This window comes from Typha latifolia, chromosome 7, assembly GCF_019914945.1.
Source record: "Typha latifolia isolate L0001 chromosome 7, TyphaL0001v2, whole genome shotgun sequence".
In the NCBI taxonomy this organism is placed as follows: Eukaryota; Viridiplantae; Streptophyta; class Magnoliopsida; order Poales; family Typhaceae; genus Typha; species Typha latifolia.
Window position 1 is genome coordinate 9,220,540 of NC_133092.1, and position 19,974 is coordinate 9,240,513.

Below are 19,974 nucleotides of genomic sequence, written 5' to 3' on the forward strand. Positions count from 1 at the left end.
GTCTTCTCTCCTCCTTTAACAAATCCAACTGATTCACAAGCTGAATTAAACCATTTTTGAGAGCCCGATCTTCTTATCTCAAATTATTGCTCTAACCTTTCGAGCTCTTTCTCAATCTTTTGATCTTATCTGAAAAACCCACCTCCCAAAATCACGTGGAAAAATTTACGTGACTCTCACATCTTATTAGTATAATATTCTCATAATATATCTAAGTTAGGGCTAAAATACCATAACAATTCAAACAAAATAATCTAAAAATACTAGTAATATAAGCCTCAATAAGCCTCAAGAAATACACGTCCATTTACAAACATAAAACATAATTTTTTTTGCATATAACACTCTGCTTTTTAACGTAATTGTGGTTTACACTCTATATAATACTATTTGCAAATCGAGCCTTATGATTTAGTAAATATGTACAGAAAACACCATACGTTAGATTTGAACTAACACCGTGAGAATATTATGTTTAGTAGAGATATTTTATTTTAAAATGACTAAAATGCTCTTATTTTTAAAATAACTAAAATGCCCTTAGTATGACTTGTTTGAGGGTATTTTCTTAATTTCTTTTTAGTATAGTTAACTTAACTAAGAGGTTTAGTTAAATTTAACTAACTAATCTAACGGCAGGATGTTTTCTGCACATATTGGCTAAATCGTAGGTCTCAATTTGCAAATAGTGAAAATGTAGGGTATAAACCATAATTTTGTTAAAAGAGATAGGGTGTTATATGCAAATTTTCTAAAACATAAAAACCCTCGCAGAGGGTAAAAGAAATAGAACAAAAAACTTTAATACAAATAAATAAATCTACTACTTTTTGATATTCACATCCTCCATATCTAACCACCAAAAAGACAGTGAGCTTACAATCTAGCAAGTATAATTCAATAATAATTATAAACGATGTAATACATGATAAACTACTAATGCAGACCCATAATTATCAACATATCAAAGTAATATGTACAATGTAATTTACAATAAACTTTCATTTAATCATAAAACACAAAAGTGCATAATAACATCATAACTTGGAACAACTTCTCATTTTATCAAGATAACTCACAATGTGTCATAATCCACATAGCAAACATAACAACAATGAGGAATAGTAATCTAGCAATAATATTGCCCTCGCCCGGCACGGGCACGTGCACGCCCACGCGCCCACACGACACGTACGGCGCACGCGACAAATCGGGTGAGGCCCGTCACACACAAGATACTCTCTGTGTACATATAATCATGACATCATCAAATAAAACCTGCTAATCTATCCATGATCACATAATCTATCACTAGATAAATCATACTATTAACCAAATAAACCTGTTAACATATGAATATCCCAGTCCACAATAATATACATTAAACCACTACATAATCTGGCAAGACCCACACAAGTCACAACAAACCATCAAGATATAACTAAAACGACTAATATAAAGAGTACACTATGATTTGACCTGCATTATATAATTTATTGTCTAATACAAAATAATACAAATATCAAATACTGGTACAACTCAATTTCTATATAAATTATCATCTATATTGTCTCGCATCTATAGCTTACCTCATCATCGCTCTAAAATATCTTCTCAAGATATCTCAAGTCACTATCACGTACCACATATCTGAGGGGGTTAGAAAAGAAATAAAGAGAGTCATAAGCAAAAGGCTCAGTGAATAGACCTTATCCCGAATCAGTGATGCCAAACAGAGAGTAAATCATGTACTGGATAATATGAATCTGAAAGAGCATCATGTCATGAATGAGTATATAAATGTTTCTCAATAATACATAAATAAAAAATAGATAACATGTCATGTCATAACTGATAAAATATATAATCATCGATAATGTATAAATAAATCTCTATGTCATACCGTCATCATAACTCTCTCTCAAATATAACATATATGATGCATGTCGATCATGATCATGCTATGATATCAAATGCAACCACCTATGATGCATATTGACCATTCGATAATCAGGTATAATAGAAGGCTCATAGCATACTCCGCCACCCGCAAGGCTCAGAGCATACTCCGCCACCCGCAAGAATATTTCAAATATAACCATACCCCGCCACCCGCTAGGGTATCAACATCCATCTAGACCGGGCACCCACATAGTTGATAGAAACCTCGTGAGAATAACTCGCCACATATGCCCTAGGAAATAGCATGTGTCCTCCGAATGTCTGCTGCGCACACAAACTAACGACCTCAAACGTAAGGCCAACATGATCGTGACTATGTTGAGCGATTAATCATCTCCAAGAACGCCCTAACCCTCGCACCCACTTGGGTATCCTCACACTTTTTATCAACTATCCTATCAATCACAATTCATGTTTTCCTTCTAAATGACAGATTATATGCATATATCCAGTACAATAATAAGTCAATGCATAACAAGAATTTATGTGGAATAGGAATCAAGAGAAAGTCATGCAATGTAGTCTCCAACTGTATTATCAACACATGCATACTCATGCTAATCTATTACATGCATACTCATGCTACAGATAAACTCGGTATACAATCATAACAGTAGAATCATCTCCAATCATCTATATATATATATATTACCAATGTACTCATATCCTAGATTAGCATAATCAAATGCATGATAAAATATGCTCGACTGTAATCATCTCTAGATAAAATCATATAATTATGTTGGAGGCCAAAACATGCATGTACATAATATATAATATAACCTAATTTGAGAAAGACGTCTAGGGGATAAGACTATTCACACTGATTAAAAGATACAAACTACATATCATTTACATCCGCCCATTAACCGAGTGACACTCATCATTAGCAAGGTCCACGGGGTCTCAAATAAGGAGTTCGGGTTCTAAAAATATTCAAGTAACATAAAGTTAATTGTTTATCCCATTATAATCCGTTCGAGTAAAATATGATGATTTATTAGATTTTAGAATTTCTACTTATTTTTATAATTGGCTAGATTTTTAATTATAAATAAAAATAAAAATATAGATAAAAACCTAATTATAATTAAATTATATCTTGATTAATTAGGGACTATGTAGTCATTACTTTATAAAATAATAAATAAATACATAAGCTGATTATTTTATTTGTTACAAAATAATAATGTATAATAAATTATTAGAATTATTGAAAATGTATCTCATAAAAATATTAGTATATAAATTTGATAATTATAATTTATAAATCTATATATTAATCTAATAGAAATATAAATAAATAAATATGAGTATTACTTATATTTATACCTAATTAATCATTGATTATACAAATTATAATTAATACTAATCATATTGAAGATTATAGATTATTATTAAAATAATTAATGTCTAAATAATCTATTTGCATTAATTAATAAGGAAAACCTAAATAAATAACATCAATAAAATAAATAAATAAATAAATAATTAATTAATAAAAAATTGCCATTAGTGCTGGGCTGTGCAGAAAAAGAAAGAGCAGAAACCGAGGAAGGAGAAGAAAAAGAAAGAAAGAAAGAAAGAAGGAAAAGAAGAAGAAGAAGAAGGAGAAGAAGAAGAAGGGAGGAGGGGAGAGAGGTGCGAACCCGGGCCGGCGGGGAGGGCGTCGGTCGCTGCTGGCCAGCCAGCGGCCGTCCTCTCGCCGGCAGCTCAGTTCCGGTGAACCCGAGCTAAGGAGGAAGAGAGAGAGAGAGAGAAAAAAGAAGAGAGAAGAAGAGAGAGAAGGAGAAAGAACTCACCAGCGTGGTGAAGGTGGCGGCGATAGGCCGGCCTCGACGAGAGAGAGAGAGAGAGAGAGAGAGAGAGAGAGAGAGAGGGAAGGAGGAGAGCGAGAAGGATCAAAAGAGAGTGGAAGGAGAAGAAAAAGAGAGAGAGAGAGAGAGAGAGAGGCGGTGGGGGGTTTGGCGATGGCTGCGGCGATGCGAGAGGGTGTGTGGCACCCCCCCCCCCCCGCTGCTCCATTGCATGGGCACGAGGCCGACCACGTCGTGCCCATGCAAAGATTTTTTTATTTTTTTTATTTTAAGATTGGGTTGTTACATGCTTCGCTTCCCAAAATTGACAAGGTCAACTTGGGTTAGAGCTGTAGTTGAACTGTCAGTTGGAGTGGCCATGATACACTTAGTTAGGATCTTTTCTTATTGCATTAGTTGCTTATTTTCATTAAAATAAAATTCATGTAAGTTGCGTTCAAACGTAGGTGGGGTTGCGTTTGAATGCCCTTGCAAACGCTTGCATCAGGTTCGCAAATATAGAGAACGCTGCTGGCCAGTGAATTCCTCCAGCGAAGACAAAAATAGCAAAGCTACGATTTAACTATGATTTACTAATCAAAAATCAAATTAATTATAAGAAGGGATAGAGGACTAACCTGCGGATAGGATTGAGGATTTGATTTGGTCCACTAGTGCTTCGGTGGTCTGCGGCCTTCATTGGATTCTTTGGTGGCATAAAAGATAGAGAAAGAGGAAGAGAAAGAGGCGACAAGGAGGAGGTGGCTAGAATCGAAAATTCCTCAGGTGTGGAAAGGCTAGGGTTTTATAGGGAAGGTGACGTGGAGGGAGTGGAGTCTAAACTCTACTCGGCGAGGGGAAAATTTCTCTACCTCTCGTAACTGCTTGCCGAGGGTGGGGAAGAGATGAGGGGAGGCAGCGCACATGCTTGGCATGCGCGCTATAGGTGAGGAAAGAATGCACATGCATTGAGAAATTTTTTTTAAGGGTGTTACATTGCCAATCCAGATATCAATAGCAGAAGCCCCCAAAGTCTCTCAAGGCCACCATTTTTTTAACTAAATCATCAAAATCTAGCTTGCAAAATCAGTAATGCTCTAGGTGAAAAATATGATTCTTAACCCCAACACTATCGGTATCAACCAACAAAGGGATATGATCAGAATAGATTCTTCGTAGTTTTAACCATAGGATATAAACTTTCTCAATTAGTAGTAGCAAAAATTTTATCCAGTAAAGCAAAAATAGATTCCTCTGTCATATTAAACCAAGAGAACTTTCTGCCTAAAAGCTTCATTTCCAAAACCCCCAATTTATTAATAACTCTATTAAAAACCTTCCTTCTTTATCACATGGCTTTTTTGTTTTTGTTTGTCACTCAAAAATTAAGTGACATTAAAATTATTACTGAATAGCCAATGCCCACTATTCCAACTTTTAATTTCTTTCAACTATTCCCATAAATTTTTTCTATCAACCCGATCCTGAGGCCCATAAACATTTGCCAGCACCCACTTGAACTACCTGTCCCTATGTGAACACAAACAAAAATAGCATGGATTTCTTTCAGCCAACAACCACTTTATGCTTATCCTCATTAATGCTAATAGCCATACCACCAAAAGCCCCCACAGAAGGCAGATAGGACCAATAGTTGATCCTACCACCACCCATAGCTAATAACATTTTAAGCCTTTTCATTGTTCACTTGATTGTCCCCCTTCTTTTTATCTAGACCCTGTAAGGGAATCCACATACATTTTATCTCTTTCCCTTTTAAGGGCCTTTAGTACTCTCAAATTTTCCTCTTTCTTCACTTGAGTATATCTCAAATTAATTCCACAGGTAAGAGCTATGGATAATATTTTATTATTAGAAAATTTTAAAAAATAGAGACATTGTAAGAAAGGATCATTATCTTCTTACATTCTCTTTCTTCCTCCTAGCTCCAAAGCTTTGGCCCTACTTGCTTCCTCCAATAGTTGCTGTGAAGACCTTTCTGCCCTACTTGCTTCCTCCAATAGTTGCTGTGAAGACCTTTCTTGCTCTTTATGTTTAATGATATTTATAATACTTCGTCTAATTGGTAACGACGATGACTTGCTATATTTCTTCTTGACATATTTCTTGATTACTAGGGACCCTACCGACTATAATGATTCCACATCTAGTATACTTTTATTTGAAGTCACAGTCATTAACTAGTCTTTGAATACACAGTCATTTGGTAGACTTGCTAGATTTTTTTCCCCATCCAAACCTTTTCAAATCACCAATTTCTCAACATTCTTAGTCTCAACTAAGTGAAGGCTTCTTGTGAGTTCACAGATAAGTTAGCTTCCATTTTGCTCTTTCATTTATGATCATTCTTAATTTTACTTTCATCTTTCTAAAACCTCTTTTCTTGCCTCTCTGAATCAATATTTTGATATGTTTCCTTTAAAAAGGTTTTTGTCAAGTATCCTTCATGGTATTAATAGCAAGCACAGCCTTTCCTTTAGTACATTTTGTGGGAGACATCTTAGGGAACATTTTATGTCAGCTACCCCATCTATGATTACTAGTTTGATTAGACCCCAAATTTGATCATTTTCGAACCCAAGTGTAACCTTTTAAATCTTTCATTTTTTGATCACTACCTTCTATTTCACAGTCCAGTTCAAAAATCAAAATTTCAATCATAACAACAATTTTTACTGAAATATCCACTGTATCCTTGACCATAACCTAGTCTTGACCACTTTAAGTTTTTTTTTTCTTCATAATTCGTTCATCCACCATTACCAAAGTACCAAATGATTCAATAATTTTTATAAAATGAATATAATTCTAGCAATGAAGAGGAACACTTGACAACTGAAGCTAGACAGGTTCCTTACGACATGTTACTTTCTAATATTTCCTCCAAGATTTGAAAACAATCACTAAATTAATTTCACCCTCACGCATCATCTCCTCCATGCATTGTATGGAGGGAAAACCAACCAAGAAATCATGATTAGTCACAACCCTCACCCTCCAAGAATGCTCCCATGCTCACATTTCTTGAGAGGCCTCAAGAAAGACCCAATTTGATCCATCCAAAGTAGCACTCCTTTCCTATATTTTTCCAAGATTACACCTCCCAGCTCGATGACCAAATCTTTTACAGTTGTAGCAAAGGACACTATTGCGACATGACATCGCCTAATGACCTTGTTCACCGCAGCGAATGCCCAGATCTTTATCTCTTCGCAGCCTTAGCGGAATCACCCAATGTTTTAGAAACCCTAGTTTTCTTTAGAGTCCCCTACAAGCACATCTCTGTATAATGTTTTGATAGTCGCCTTCTTCCAATTACCAATTTCACCCTCACTGATGCAACGCAAGCCGCTTAGAGAGCCCAAATCTTAGAATTCTTCACCTAGCGTGAAATTAATCGGCACCTCTCTCGAGACACCTCTTTGCCCAAACTGTTTGGATCCAACGATGGGTTGAGACCTAATGTCATCTTCTGAGAGGATTTGAGCTATGGTTTTACTCAAGTTTCTTGTTCACTTAAAATTTGTAATTCTTCATTTTATGCTTGTTTTCGGTTAAGATGAATTTTTCTTTTTTTATTTCTATTAGATTTTACTTATAATATTAATATTCATAACTTCACACTCCATCATGATAAATTCTAAGTGTTTGGTGAGTCACATAAATGCCAAACTTTTATCCTTCGTTCAATAAGAAGTGGAAATATTTAAAAAGTATGCTTGTCTACCATAAAATATTTCGATGGTAGTAAAGGCGATGATGTGGTTCATTATTTAAGATGTGGATATTGTAATTTGTGATAAGATGAAAGAGAGGGAAAAGAAGGAAAAAAGAGAGCGTTTAGCAACTATATCCATGGACGCACTACAGCCACTTAAAAAACTAAGGGGGAGGAGCCAATACAACTTTCGAGTAGAGAAGAAGAGAAGAGGAGAGATTTGATGGCCTCTCTCTTGTCCTGGGCCCATGTTGCCCCTGCGAGCTCCTTCTCGTCTCTACCCATGAAACCTATCTCCTCATTTCCTCCAACTGTCCTCAGGTAACATCTTTTCTGGATTTTTGTCTACTTCCCATCCGGGTTGTTGAACGTTAGCATCTTTATTATGCATTAATACAACGTTTTGATCATGTGTGTAAGCCCCATATATGATTTGATCACAAAGATGCGAATTTTCTTTCCAAAACGCTATCTTTGGGTTGAATTCTTGGTTATAATTGGAGTTCTTTTTCATGTTTCGATGGAATTGGTCAGTTTAGGGCTGCCCATGTGACGAGAAATATGCTCACCGTTGGTTATATCGTGTAATCTTCCCAATAGTTGATTAAATTTGTGAGGTTAGACTCTTGTGCTTTGGGCGTTTCCCTTTTGTGAAGTGCCTGCTTCAAGTTTGCCTGTGTTTGATCTCTTTTTACTTTTCAAAATCCATCCAATATTTGATTTTATACCACAGTATTGCTGAAATCCTTTTGTCAGATAGGTTCCTCTCTTTTTTGGAGAGTATGATATAGCAGTCATAGAGGTATACTTGCACTTTCTGAATTGTAGCAATTAGAAACTAAGTAAAGACTAATGAACACTTATATTTCACATTCCCATGAGCTACTCCTGGCAACTTGAATTCTACTGAGTTTATTAGAATGATATTTCCTGTGAAATTTGTTGGTCAGAATTTTCAGAACTAAAACCAAATAAAGGGGAACATAGTAACTGAAGTTTTAACTGTTATCTTTTGTTAATCTGTACCATTCTCAACTGGCATCTCTAACAGTTATTGGTTTCATGCGCGTCAAATTTGCTTTGTATGATTCTGCAAGAGAAACATTTGACTGATTAATTCAGAAAGATATCATCATATCTCATAGGATACGTTTCCTCTTTGTTGGTCTCTGCTTGTAAGAATGATATCTTCTCTTGGTTAACAATGACTTTGAAAATTGCCTCAAGAATATTCGATGGCATGTGAAATACTTCCCTAGAAAATCTGCATCTTGTCTGTGATTGCTTTAGTGTCATAGTTCTGAGAAGCTAGTGGGTACCTTATCATTACTATAGTTATACTGGTGATGATAGGTGGATCTGGTACTACAACTAATTCATATGATAGGTTGATGCAGACAATAAGGGACCATTGAATGATTTTCCTCAAGGATAGGATAAGGTAGGGTAAACAGATAGCGTCTTACCAATCCAAGAGTTTGGTGTCTCTCCAAAACTCACACTTGATAGATGTATGACATTTCACCAATTTAAGAGTTTGGCATTTCGCTAAAACTTACACTAAGAATTGCTTTAAATCAAGACATTTCACATCAAATCTCTTGCAATATGTGAAGACAAATTTATTGAATAAGAAATATCATTATATCTAAAGCAAGGTTATTACATATTTATAGTTTTCCTCCACATGTTACTAATCTTAAACAAACTCTGAAAAATAAATCTCAACTAAAACAGCTTTGAAAGATGAAAATCCTATTCTAAGACAACTTTAAAAAATAAAATTCTTATTTTAAAACAACTCTAAACATAATTTCAACTAGGACTCTAAAACTAAACCTGATAAGGACTCTAAAACATAAACTGTTATAAAAATTTGAATGAGAGAACCTGCAACTTTCCTGCATCATAAGTTGTGTGATATATACCTTTTTGAATATTGTCATCATTTCTTATATTCTGTAAACCATGTAAAATTTAGCTAACTTTGTTGCAATGATCTGTCATTGGCTATGAACTAGCTGACATTTGTATGCAAATAGCTATAATTCATCATATTCATGTCTTAAATATTGATTGATTTTGGGAAAAGTTTATTCACAATTTTGAATAATTGAGATATAAACTTCCTTGGGATTACTTACATCTCACTATAGTGCGAAGAGATGTTCCCTGCAAGATATATTGATCTTGATAAATTGTTGATCACAATCCTTGGGGATATGATTAAGCTGAAATTTGAGCCTATAAAGGCTTTGCAATATTTTCCTACACCATGTCATTTTTTTTCTTAGTTTCTTCCTTTTCCTTTTGAGATGAAGTGGGGATGATTACTAGGGTGTGTGAACAAGCCGAGCTTGAGCGAGCTGAGCTTAGCTCGACTCGGCTCGAAATTAATATAATTTCAGCTCGAGCTTGAGACGAGCTCAATAATACAAGCTCGAATCGGCTTTACCAACTAGATTCAAACACCTAATAACTCTATTAAGCTAATTTAGCAAAACCAAGGGCATATGTACTCTATCAATTTTTTGATATGGGACTAAAATATCTTGAGATTTCGTGCCTTAACTAGTTGTGCTATAGAAAACTTATACATCTATTTTTAAAATATAGAGAAATCCTAAAACTTTTAGAAAAAATAATAATAAGATATAAATATAAATTATTCATACATAAAGTCTAAAAACTAAAAGATAAATACTATTTTTCAATTTCTCTTCCTTCCTTTCTACCACACACACTCAATCCCTCTTACACAAATAAAATTTTTTTTACCCTCTCCCACTACCTCTCTCCCTCCTTCCTTATTAACTCTCTCTCTCTCTCTCTCTTTAAAAAGAAACTCTCCCTCATCTTCATCCTCCCCCTCTCCCTCTTCCTCTCCAACTCCTTCCTCTCTCCTTCTATGATTCCCTCATCTCTCTCTCTCTCTCCTCTCTTTCTCCTTTTCTTTCTTACTATCTTCCCTCTCTTTCTCCTTTTCTCTTTTCTGATTTCGGTCTGTTTCAGCTGATATGACCAATCCTGACCCAAAAAAGATTGGGTATTGGCCGAAACCAGTCATTTGACTAGTTCGGCCCTGGATGCTGATTGATCCCACTTGGGATTGGGTGAAGCTAGCTTCCATGATTGAGCCTATTCAAGCTGACCTCGTGCAAGCTGATTCTAACTTTGCTCAACTCAATTAAATATTCTCAAACTCTAAATGAGCCGATCTCACGAGTTCTTTTGACAGCCCTAATGATGGAAAAACTAGATTGGAGTTTTACCTACCTCATGTATGGTAGATAGAGGAAAAACTGATATCAAATTTTGTTTCATCTTAGCTACTAGCTTGCTAGCTTTTGCATCATCTTTTGGTTTCATGCTGACCTCTGCAATTAGAATTTGATTTACTTATAATGGTCAGTCTATTCTTCATGATTTTCTATAAATAGTCATCTGAAATATATTTTTTTCTTTTTATCTCTCTTGTGATAGCTGGAGCTTGCAAAACAGAAAACTGGCATCTACTGTATTTCGGAGAAGCCATAGGCAAATCTTCCTTGTTTTCGCTAATGCAAATGTATGCATCAAGACTTCTTCATGTAAGCCTGATAGTTTTTATTTGAATATGATCGACATTTAGTAATTTGTTTTTAGTCATATTACACAGTGAAAATATTGTTTCTTTGAAGTTCGACTTAGTGTGAAGGATCCGGCTGCCTCTAAAAAGTCAGTTGTCTTGGTTTTATTTGGTATTCCCTGATTTATATTCTGAAACTGTTTTTAGTAAATCATTTATTAGGTCTTTTAGTTTTTGCTGATGCAAATCATTGTAGAGCCAAGCTGCCAACAATGTTTGGCTAAGTTTGCTCAAGGTTAAGATTCCTTCTTAATAGGAAAAGCTATAACTTGCTTTGTCCATCAATTGTTACAAGTTTTAATTTGAGAAAAGGATTTGACTACTTTCATAAGTCATAAACTTGATGCATTAGGTGCATCCTTAGATCCTTAAATCCATACTACATCACATTTTCCAGATATGCTTTTACTATCTTCCTTGCCAATTCATCAATCATATATACAGTATTCTCTCATATCAAGAAGGTTCATACATAGTTGTGATCTTATTCAAATGTGCTAGATATTACAAAGGTGTAATCACTGAAGTGTATTAAAATGAAAGGCTTCTTTTAGTTCTCTATAGTGTCTAGCATTGTCCATATTCAAGCAACCTCATTTTGGTTAATTATGTAGATACATACCATCTCACATCATTTATTGTGCCACTGGCATTGCTGGTATCCTTGCTTGTGGGCCTTATGTTTAGCCCAGCTAACCTTCTTGCTTGTAAGTGCCTGTCCTTCAAACAGACTTCTCTTAAAGAAATCAATATTTAACTCAAAACATCTAATTTAAGACAGTACAAAAAACTCATTATTGGATTTAAGAACAGATCCTCATTCCTACCAGCTTGGGTCTGTTATTGGTAAAATTGGATAAAACTAAAAAGCATGTCAAGGATACACTGCCTCGACATAGCATGTGCGAGCACGTACCGCTGGCCAAGGTTCCAAGTTTCAAGATTAGGATTGGTCAGCAAAAAAAAGAAAAACAATATGTATCAGCATATTAGTGTTTGGTGTCAAACTATTTTTTTAATAATATAAAAATTAGGAAAACAGTTATAAAATGAAAGAAAAATCCCATAAATTCAGAAAAATTAATAGGGGAAAATTCACCCATTCCTCTCTAGCTAGTCTCTCCATCTCTCTTTAATAACCCTCTCTCTTTATCTCTCGTTTGGTTGCTGTAGCAACAAAGATAGGGCTACAACCAAGGATTCTAGTTTTGGCCGATCCCGAGTGGGATCGGCCGAAATGGATCGGGTCCCGATCCAGGCCGAAACCAGCCGGGATCGGCTGGTTTCAGCCTGCAGCAGCAGCAGACAGCTGCTATGACTGCTGCAGCAGCTGTCAGAGAGAGAGAGAGAGAGATTAAAAAAAAATAGGGTGAGAGAGAGAGAAAAAATGAAGAAAGAGTGAGGGAGAGGGAAAGATTAAAAAAAAAAGAGAGTGAGAAAGAGAGAGAGAAAGATAGAAAAAAAAAGTATGGGAGAGAATGAATATTTTAGACTAACAGTTAGAGGAATAGGAAAGAAGAGAGGGAGGAAGAGAGATTTTTATTTTTTAGGCTTTATATGTAAGTAATTATTATTTCTTATTTTCTTATAATTTTTTCTAAATTTTTAGAAATTTCTCAATATTTTTAATAATATTTAGAATTTTATTTAATTAAAATAGTCCGATCTGATACCGGCGACTGATACGGCCGATACGGCTGATGCGTATCGTTTTTCTGGACGGCCGATCTCGATCCTGATACCGATTTTTGGAACCTTGGCTACAACAGTGAGGATAAAGGGAGAGAGAGAGAGGGAGGGGAGAGAGATAGTTATGAGGGAAAAGAGGGTGAGATGGAGAAAAGGAAAAAAAAATGCTAACTAAAGAAGAGAGAGCGAGAGAAAAAAAAGGCCTACCTCACTATAGATCTACAAGTCCAGCCTTGACCAAAACTAATTTCTATTTAGTTCCTCTCGGATTCAAGAAATTAGAAACAATCTTATAGGCATGGATTATTATGCCCATTTGGACAGTCGGCATGAGTTTATGTGTATCATGCTAGTGAATTATCTCCATTGATATAATGAGAATATTTCGATACTCTCTCATGACCACAAACACTGTCTCGTGCCATTAGGAATTGAACATATTTTACTTTAAATAAACCTAATTTAGGGCTTTTTCATCCATTTTAATGTCTCTTTGCATTTTGATGCTTTATCTATATAGATTATTCTTCAAACTTTAGAAATCAAAGGGAAATTTTGATTTTCTCGATGTGAAGATACAGGAAAAATTGGGAAAAATGATGAAATTAGAATCAAATTGCATATGCAGATATGCTACACTAATATCTAGTGTTGAAGGACTTTATATTAGTCCTTAATACCTATATTAAGACCCTTGAAAGGTTTAAAGATTATTTCTTCAACATGCCAAAATTATTCAGTGTTCTAACAACACTTTGGCTTAGCACAACATGTGCCAGCAATATATACCATGCCGAGCCAATGCCAGCGCGACAATCCTTGCCTATAGGTACTCTATAGATTGATCTTCATTGACTAACAATATTGGAACTAACCCGGTTTCATCATGACAAATGAGAAAAGAGAATAAGATTTGTTGTTGGAAGCTTATGAGACATGACAAAAAATTATGAATTAGTTCTCTTTATCCAATATTCCCTCACTGCTACTTATTCAAATTTATAAAGGAAAGCGCTCAATTTACAGCAGACTCCACACTGCTGATCCTGTAATTGCAAGATGCTTAAATTGCTGCTTTAGCAGGTTGATATGATCCTAACTTATGACAGTGCCTCGTTATCGGGACCATGTCCTTACTATCATGCTCCAATTCATTTCATTAAACTAAGCACATTTGTACTAGACTATCATTATATGTAGGTTTATCTCTTGTGACAATTAGGATGTCCTACTAGCATGGTTCTCAGTTTCGATTGATCCTCACCCCTGACTAGTTTTAGTGGGGTATCGACTGGATCGACGAATACCCGATTTGGATCATCCAAGTTTTGACCAAAATAAACCAAATCGGGAGAGTGAAAAGGAGAAAGATAGGGAGGATAGCAAGAAAGAATGGGAGAAAGAGATAAGAGAGTGAAGAGCTCATCGGAGAGAGGTCGACGGAGTCAGATCTACATCGTAAAAGTTCACCGGAGGTTGATGGAGACCGGAACTATGGCGGAGAAGTATTGCTTAGGAGAGAAAGAGAGAGAGAGTAGGAGAGGAAGATGAGAGTGCGTGAGAGACAAAGAGGGAGGGATTGGGAGAGGTAGAGACTGGTATCAAAGTTTATTTTTTTGAGAGGGAGGATGAGAATAGAGATAAGGAGATGGGAGAGAAAGTCAGTGGGAGAAAGTTAGAAAAAAAAATTTGTATGAGAGGGGGAGGGAGAGAGAGAGTGCATGAGTATTGAAGGTGTCGAGGTGTCGAGAGAGGAGACGGTACGACTCAAATTGAGAGAAGAGGTAAGAGTGGATCAATATTTTTTTTTAATAATTTAGTTCTCTTTACCTGTTAACAGTCCTACTTGCTCGATCTGACCCATTATTCCACCGAAGTCAATCTACTACCGCATATTCACTAGGGCTGTCAAAATAATCAAGCCAGCTTGATAAGGCTCAATCAAGCTGAGCTCAAAAATGAGTTGACCCAAGCTTGATCATGAGTCAACTCGATTAAATAGGCTCGTTAAGGCTCAAAATTATTATAATATATATACATATATTATGAGTGATATTTTCTATACTATGCTATACTTTTATTATATTCTAAAATTTGCTTAAGTAGATTGTTATATACAGGATCTTGTAGAGTTTAGTTTTTATTCTAATATTATCATATATTTTGTAAATACATAGATATTTCTAATAATTTATATTTTTGTAATATTTATATTTTTGAATTATGCCTTATTTTAAGTTTGATTTAAGGCTAAATCAAGCTTAATTTAATTCGAGCTTGATTAGGATTTGAAATTTCGCTTAGATTGATTAAGGCTTAAAATTATTTATTGATCGGCTCATTTAGGCTCGAGCTCAAAATTAGCTCAAAATTGACTCGAATTAAAATAATTTTAATTCAAGCTTATCAGAAATGTAGGATTGAAATTATTTTCAATTGAAACTTAATCAGAGCTAGATTCAATTACACCCCTAATATTCACTATGCTAGGCGGTCACCATGTGTAATACTATCTTTTAGTCCAATTGACATCTATAGCTGCACCAAGTGTTTCCGTGTTGTTTTATTGTTAAAAAATCCATCATAGGAAAGCTGCATGTTCTTGCATTTGAATTCTTCCTCTCATAGAGTTTGATATATCTCTCAAGTGATTCACTTGGAATAGATCATGGTTTAAAAAACTAGCCGAAATGGATCGGTTTCTCCAAGCCCAACCCAATAAAGAAGCCGAAACTAATAAATATACTATTTTTGGCTTGCTATAGTTAGTTATGGTATCCACTCTGTCTCGGCTGATTTCAGCTAAAACAGGTTGTATGTGCCTTTTGGGTTTTGTAAAGTAGGAGATATAATCACAGTCATAAATTCAAAGTGAATGGATGACTTAAATTAATTTGGCTTTAGGTTGGAAATCAGTCGAATGCTCTCCATTTATATCAGCATTGATTCTGTAACTTAATCTCTTTCTAATACTAGTCAACATTTATTCCTCCAAATTCCTATGCTTTCCATTAATATCAGCATTGATTACTAAACTTCAATCTCTTTCCATTACTAGTCCGCATTTAGTCCTAATTGGTCATACCCAATTCAATTCCCTCAGAAATGGCAACATTTAAATCTGTTTAAGTAACATGAGCCCCATTAAGCATAAGTTTATAAAAACCATATGTAATAACAGTTGTATTACTCCTCATTAATGGGTAGATCTTTTTTTTCGTAATTGATTTTTATTCCTACTAATGGCAGTATATAAATATGTTGTGTAGTATAGCATTACTTCTAGCATCTCATGAGATATAATTGATAGCATGAGCAATATTTTTAAGTATATTTAAAACTATGAAATAGAAGTGACTGATCCTATACATTTGCACAAATCATTCAAAACTATGGGGGTGATTTAGCTACTTAATGGGCAAAGATATTATGAGTGTGGATGCAATATAAATAGGTTTTCTGATGGATCTTTGTGAAGCGAACTTTCTCATCTTCTTTTACAAAAAATTGACATGCTTTTATTAGAAGAATAAGTTGTTATTTGACTTGGTTGTACTTGATACCAAAGATGCCAATTTCGGTCAATCCTGATCTATAGTTTCGGCCTCGTATCGATTGATACCCAATTTGTATCAGGTGGGATCTATTGGATACATGTTGGATCCATCCCGTATTTGACCCGGGCCTGTTCCACTCTCTCTCATTTCTCTTTCTCCGCTCTCTTCCTCCCTCTCTCTTTCTCTCCCTGCTTTTCTATTTGTCTTTGTTAACAATGAGTGAGAAATAAATGAGAGAGAGTGGAGAGTGAGGGAGAGGGAGGAAGAGAGAGATGCGGAGAAAGAAAGGGAAAGAGAAGGGAGTGAGGGAGAAGAAATGAAGAAAAAAAATCAAAAAACAAAAATTGTTTATCGATAGTAAGAGAGAGAGAGAGAGGAAGAGAGAGAAAGAGAAAGTGAAAGGAGGAGGAAAAGAAAAAAAATCTAAAAAACAACTTGACATTAGGAGAGAGGGAGAGAAGAGAGAGAAGGAAGAGAGAATAAAGGAAAAAAATTTAGCAAAAAAAGTTTTGAGTAAGTTAATATATATATTTTTTAAATTTTAGGCTTCATATGAGAGTAATTATTATTTTCTTATTTTTTTGTCATTTTTTTCTAAATTTTTAGAAATTTTCCTATATTTTTTAAAAAATAGTCATATCCAATACGAGCCCGATACGACCAATACTACTATTAAGTATTGATTTTCGGACGGTCAATCGATCATAATTTTGATACCGAGTTTCAAAATCTTGATAATATATCTGATATTTCAAGAACTACATAAATTTGCCACTTTTTGGTAAATGGAGCACTACACCTTGTAGAGTAGCATAGTTATTTTTATATTAGGTTAAATGTATTTTATTTTTTGTACTTATGCATAAAATCACTTTGCCTCATATAATTTTTTATACCAAACTAGTTCTTATACTTGTGAATGAAGTGAAGTTTCTAGATTTTGTGTCCCACTTAACCGAACCCCACCTAAATTATCAAAATGCCCATAATATATTTGTTAGACAAGTTGTTGGACAGAAACTCTAAAAATTTTATTTTAATCATAAATTTAGGAACTGATTTGGTATAAAAAATGTACATGGGATAAAATAATTTTCACATAACTATAAGGGGGTAAAATATATTTAACCCCTTCTATATTTCTCTTAAAAAGTTCCAATATCTTCTCAGTGCCTTCTTTTGTTTCTGCATATGTGAAAGCTAACATTGCTACCTTAAATGGCTTAGGCACGTCAAAGAAAAGGAAGTTCAAATGATGACAATTTAATGGTTGATCCTGTGGAAGCCAAGCGCTTAGCAGCGAAACAGATGCAAGAAATTCAGGCCAAGGAAAAACTAAAAGTATGGGAACCTTTTATTACTGCAATTGTTACCAACTGAGTCATTAGGAAATAGCCCTTGTAATGCTGCCATCATGTTGAATTGATTAGTAATGACTGAACAAACTACAACAAGAATTTCAATAGTACCAATAATGATGACAATGAAATCCAGTTATTAATTTTGTTTTAACTTTGTGCAGCCATATAATAAGCTTGCTGTGAAGGTAACTGCATTGAATAATATAACTAGCTTACCAGATGTACTTGCAGAGCAAATTGTCATTTTACTTGCAAAGTATCTGGAGTACATGAATTCACTTAGCATTGTACTTATTACCAAAATATTGTGTTAGTGTTCTATCAATAGTCAATTTACATAGGATTTGGGAATAAGTTATAATCTTCCTTAAATTGATCAGTTTGATCGTAGAACATTCATTTACAACAAGGCACTCTTAAAGTGCTAACTAGACAATCTCCTGGATCTTAGTTGTTTGGCGTAGGATTCTTCATTTCTTTTGAAATAAACTTGTTTCTTAAGTTGTCAATGATGTGTTCTAATTCAGGGACGTCGTCGGGCTGAAGCCATCAATGGTGCATGGGCAATGATTGGCCTTACAGCAGGACTGGTCGTTGAAGGTCAGACTGGAAAAGGCATCCTGGGCCAGGTAAATTGATCATGGAATTGGCATAGAATTCTTATAAGTTATTCACGACCACATTTTAGTTGATGTATATTTCACCCTTTCAGCTGGCTGGGTATTGGGCTGCCTTTGTGAGTTTATTTGCACGATAAACACATTGCCACTTAATCGATGAATTTAACCAAAAACCCTATGAATCCTGATTGCTGGCGGAGAATTTTTTACACTAAAGATAATAAGCTCGGTCATTCTTTTTTCCTTTTATCAGGAAATTACTGGTGTAAAATAACTTCATTTTGTCACAGTTGGAACATAGATTATTGTTTTAACTCTCTTTCTGAAAGGAAAATTGAGAGTTACGCTTATGTATTATTTTGAGAATTAATGGTTGCCAAATCGTGGTTATCAACCGCCTCAGCGCATCGAACAGTAGAAGTATAATATTGAGGCTTTTGAAGTTAGAATGCAACTGAGGATTGGTGGGCTATATGTTTACTGTAAGTTACTGAGCCCCTTCTATGGAATTTAAGGTACATTTGGCTGTAGGATTAAATAAGAGGGATAACATATCCTCTGGATTACTAATCCTATATTACAATTTTAATCTACTGTTTGGTTATACAATACTCTATATATGGAATAACTAAAAAAAATTACATTATTATCTTCAATAAAGAAAAATAGTAACATCAATTACTATTTTAAACTATTATTGATTATCTCAAACTTAAATTATATCATTAAATATCATTAAATTATGCTATATTAGTAATGAAAATTAATCATGTTCAATTTAAAATAATCAGAATTAAAATAAAAAGTAATACAAAATAATAGAATAAATTATATAAAAAATGTTTAGTAATATAAATATAAATATAAATATTTTTTCATAGCAATACTTTAAGTAAATATAAAATATAAAATACTAATAAAAATAAAAATAAAATAAAATTTGAGTAATTAAGATTGTTCGTTTTATTGTTTATATATCTAAATTTATTATTTCTTATATAAAAGTAATATAGTAATAATGCACTTATCTCTCGGGATATATTATCCCACCCCCATAATCTCGTCTATTAATTTTATACAAAGTAAAAGATTACATGAAGCTCATAATTAATCCAACCTCATCTTTATGTCCTTTAAATAAACGCAATTCTCAGGAAAATAAAAATTACCTCCCATTTGTTTCAAGATTCAGAGAAATATACCAAAGGGAAACTTGAAAGGTAAGATAAAAAAGAAACAGAAACGGAATCTTTCAGTTATAACTATTCAAGATCCCTTTACGAATCTTGATTTCCTGATACAAAATTTATCTACCTAACAAAGATTTACAGCAATCTCTGATCTTTTTTTGTTGCACTTCTTTAATTATATTGCTCGGTCATTCGACTGTCGCCTGAAAACCTGCTTCAGTAATGTCTGATTTTTGACTTTGAAACTAAATTTAAGTGAAATATGCTTCGAACAGGAACATAAATACTAAAATTGTACATATAATTTAGAGTGTGTTTTTACAAACATAAACTTGTCACCTAGGCAAAAGCGCAACAAGGTCTTTAGCTTGATTGGAAGACAGATTTGGATCGTGAGTGAGCTTACCTAATTCATGCCATAGGGACAGGAGT

General features: G+C 34.4%; 1 protein-coding gene across 1 annotated transcript; it reads left to right on the forward strand.

The window, feature by feature from the left end:
• Window positions 1–7,540: 7,540 nt before the first annotated feature.
• LOC140791771 (uncharacterized) lies at window positions 7,541–18,746 on the forward strand. Its single transcript, XM_073142418.1, has 5 exons — window positions 7,541–7,818; window positions 10,981–11,065; window positions 17,599–17,712; window positions 18,260–18,361; window positions 18,445–18,746. Exons 1-5 carry the CDS (start codon window positions 7,721–7,723, stop codon window positions 18,487–18,489), a joined length of 444 nt encoding a protein of 147 aa, XP_072998519.1. The 5' UTR covers window positions 7,541–7,720; the 3' UTR covers window positions 18,490–18,746.
• Window positions 18,747–19,974: the final 1,228 nt, after the last annotated feature.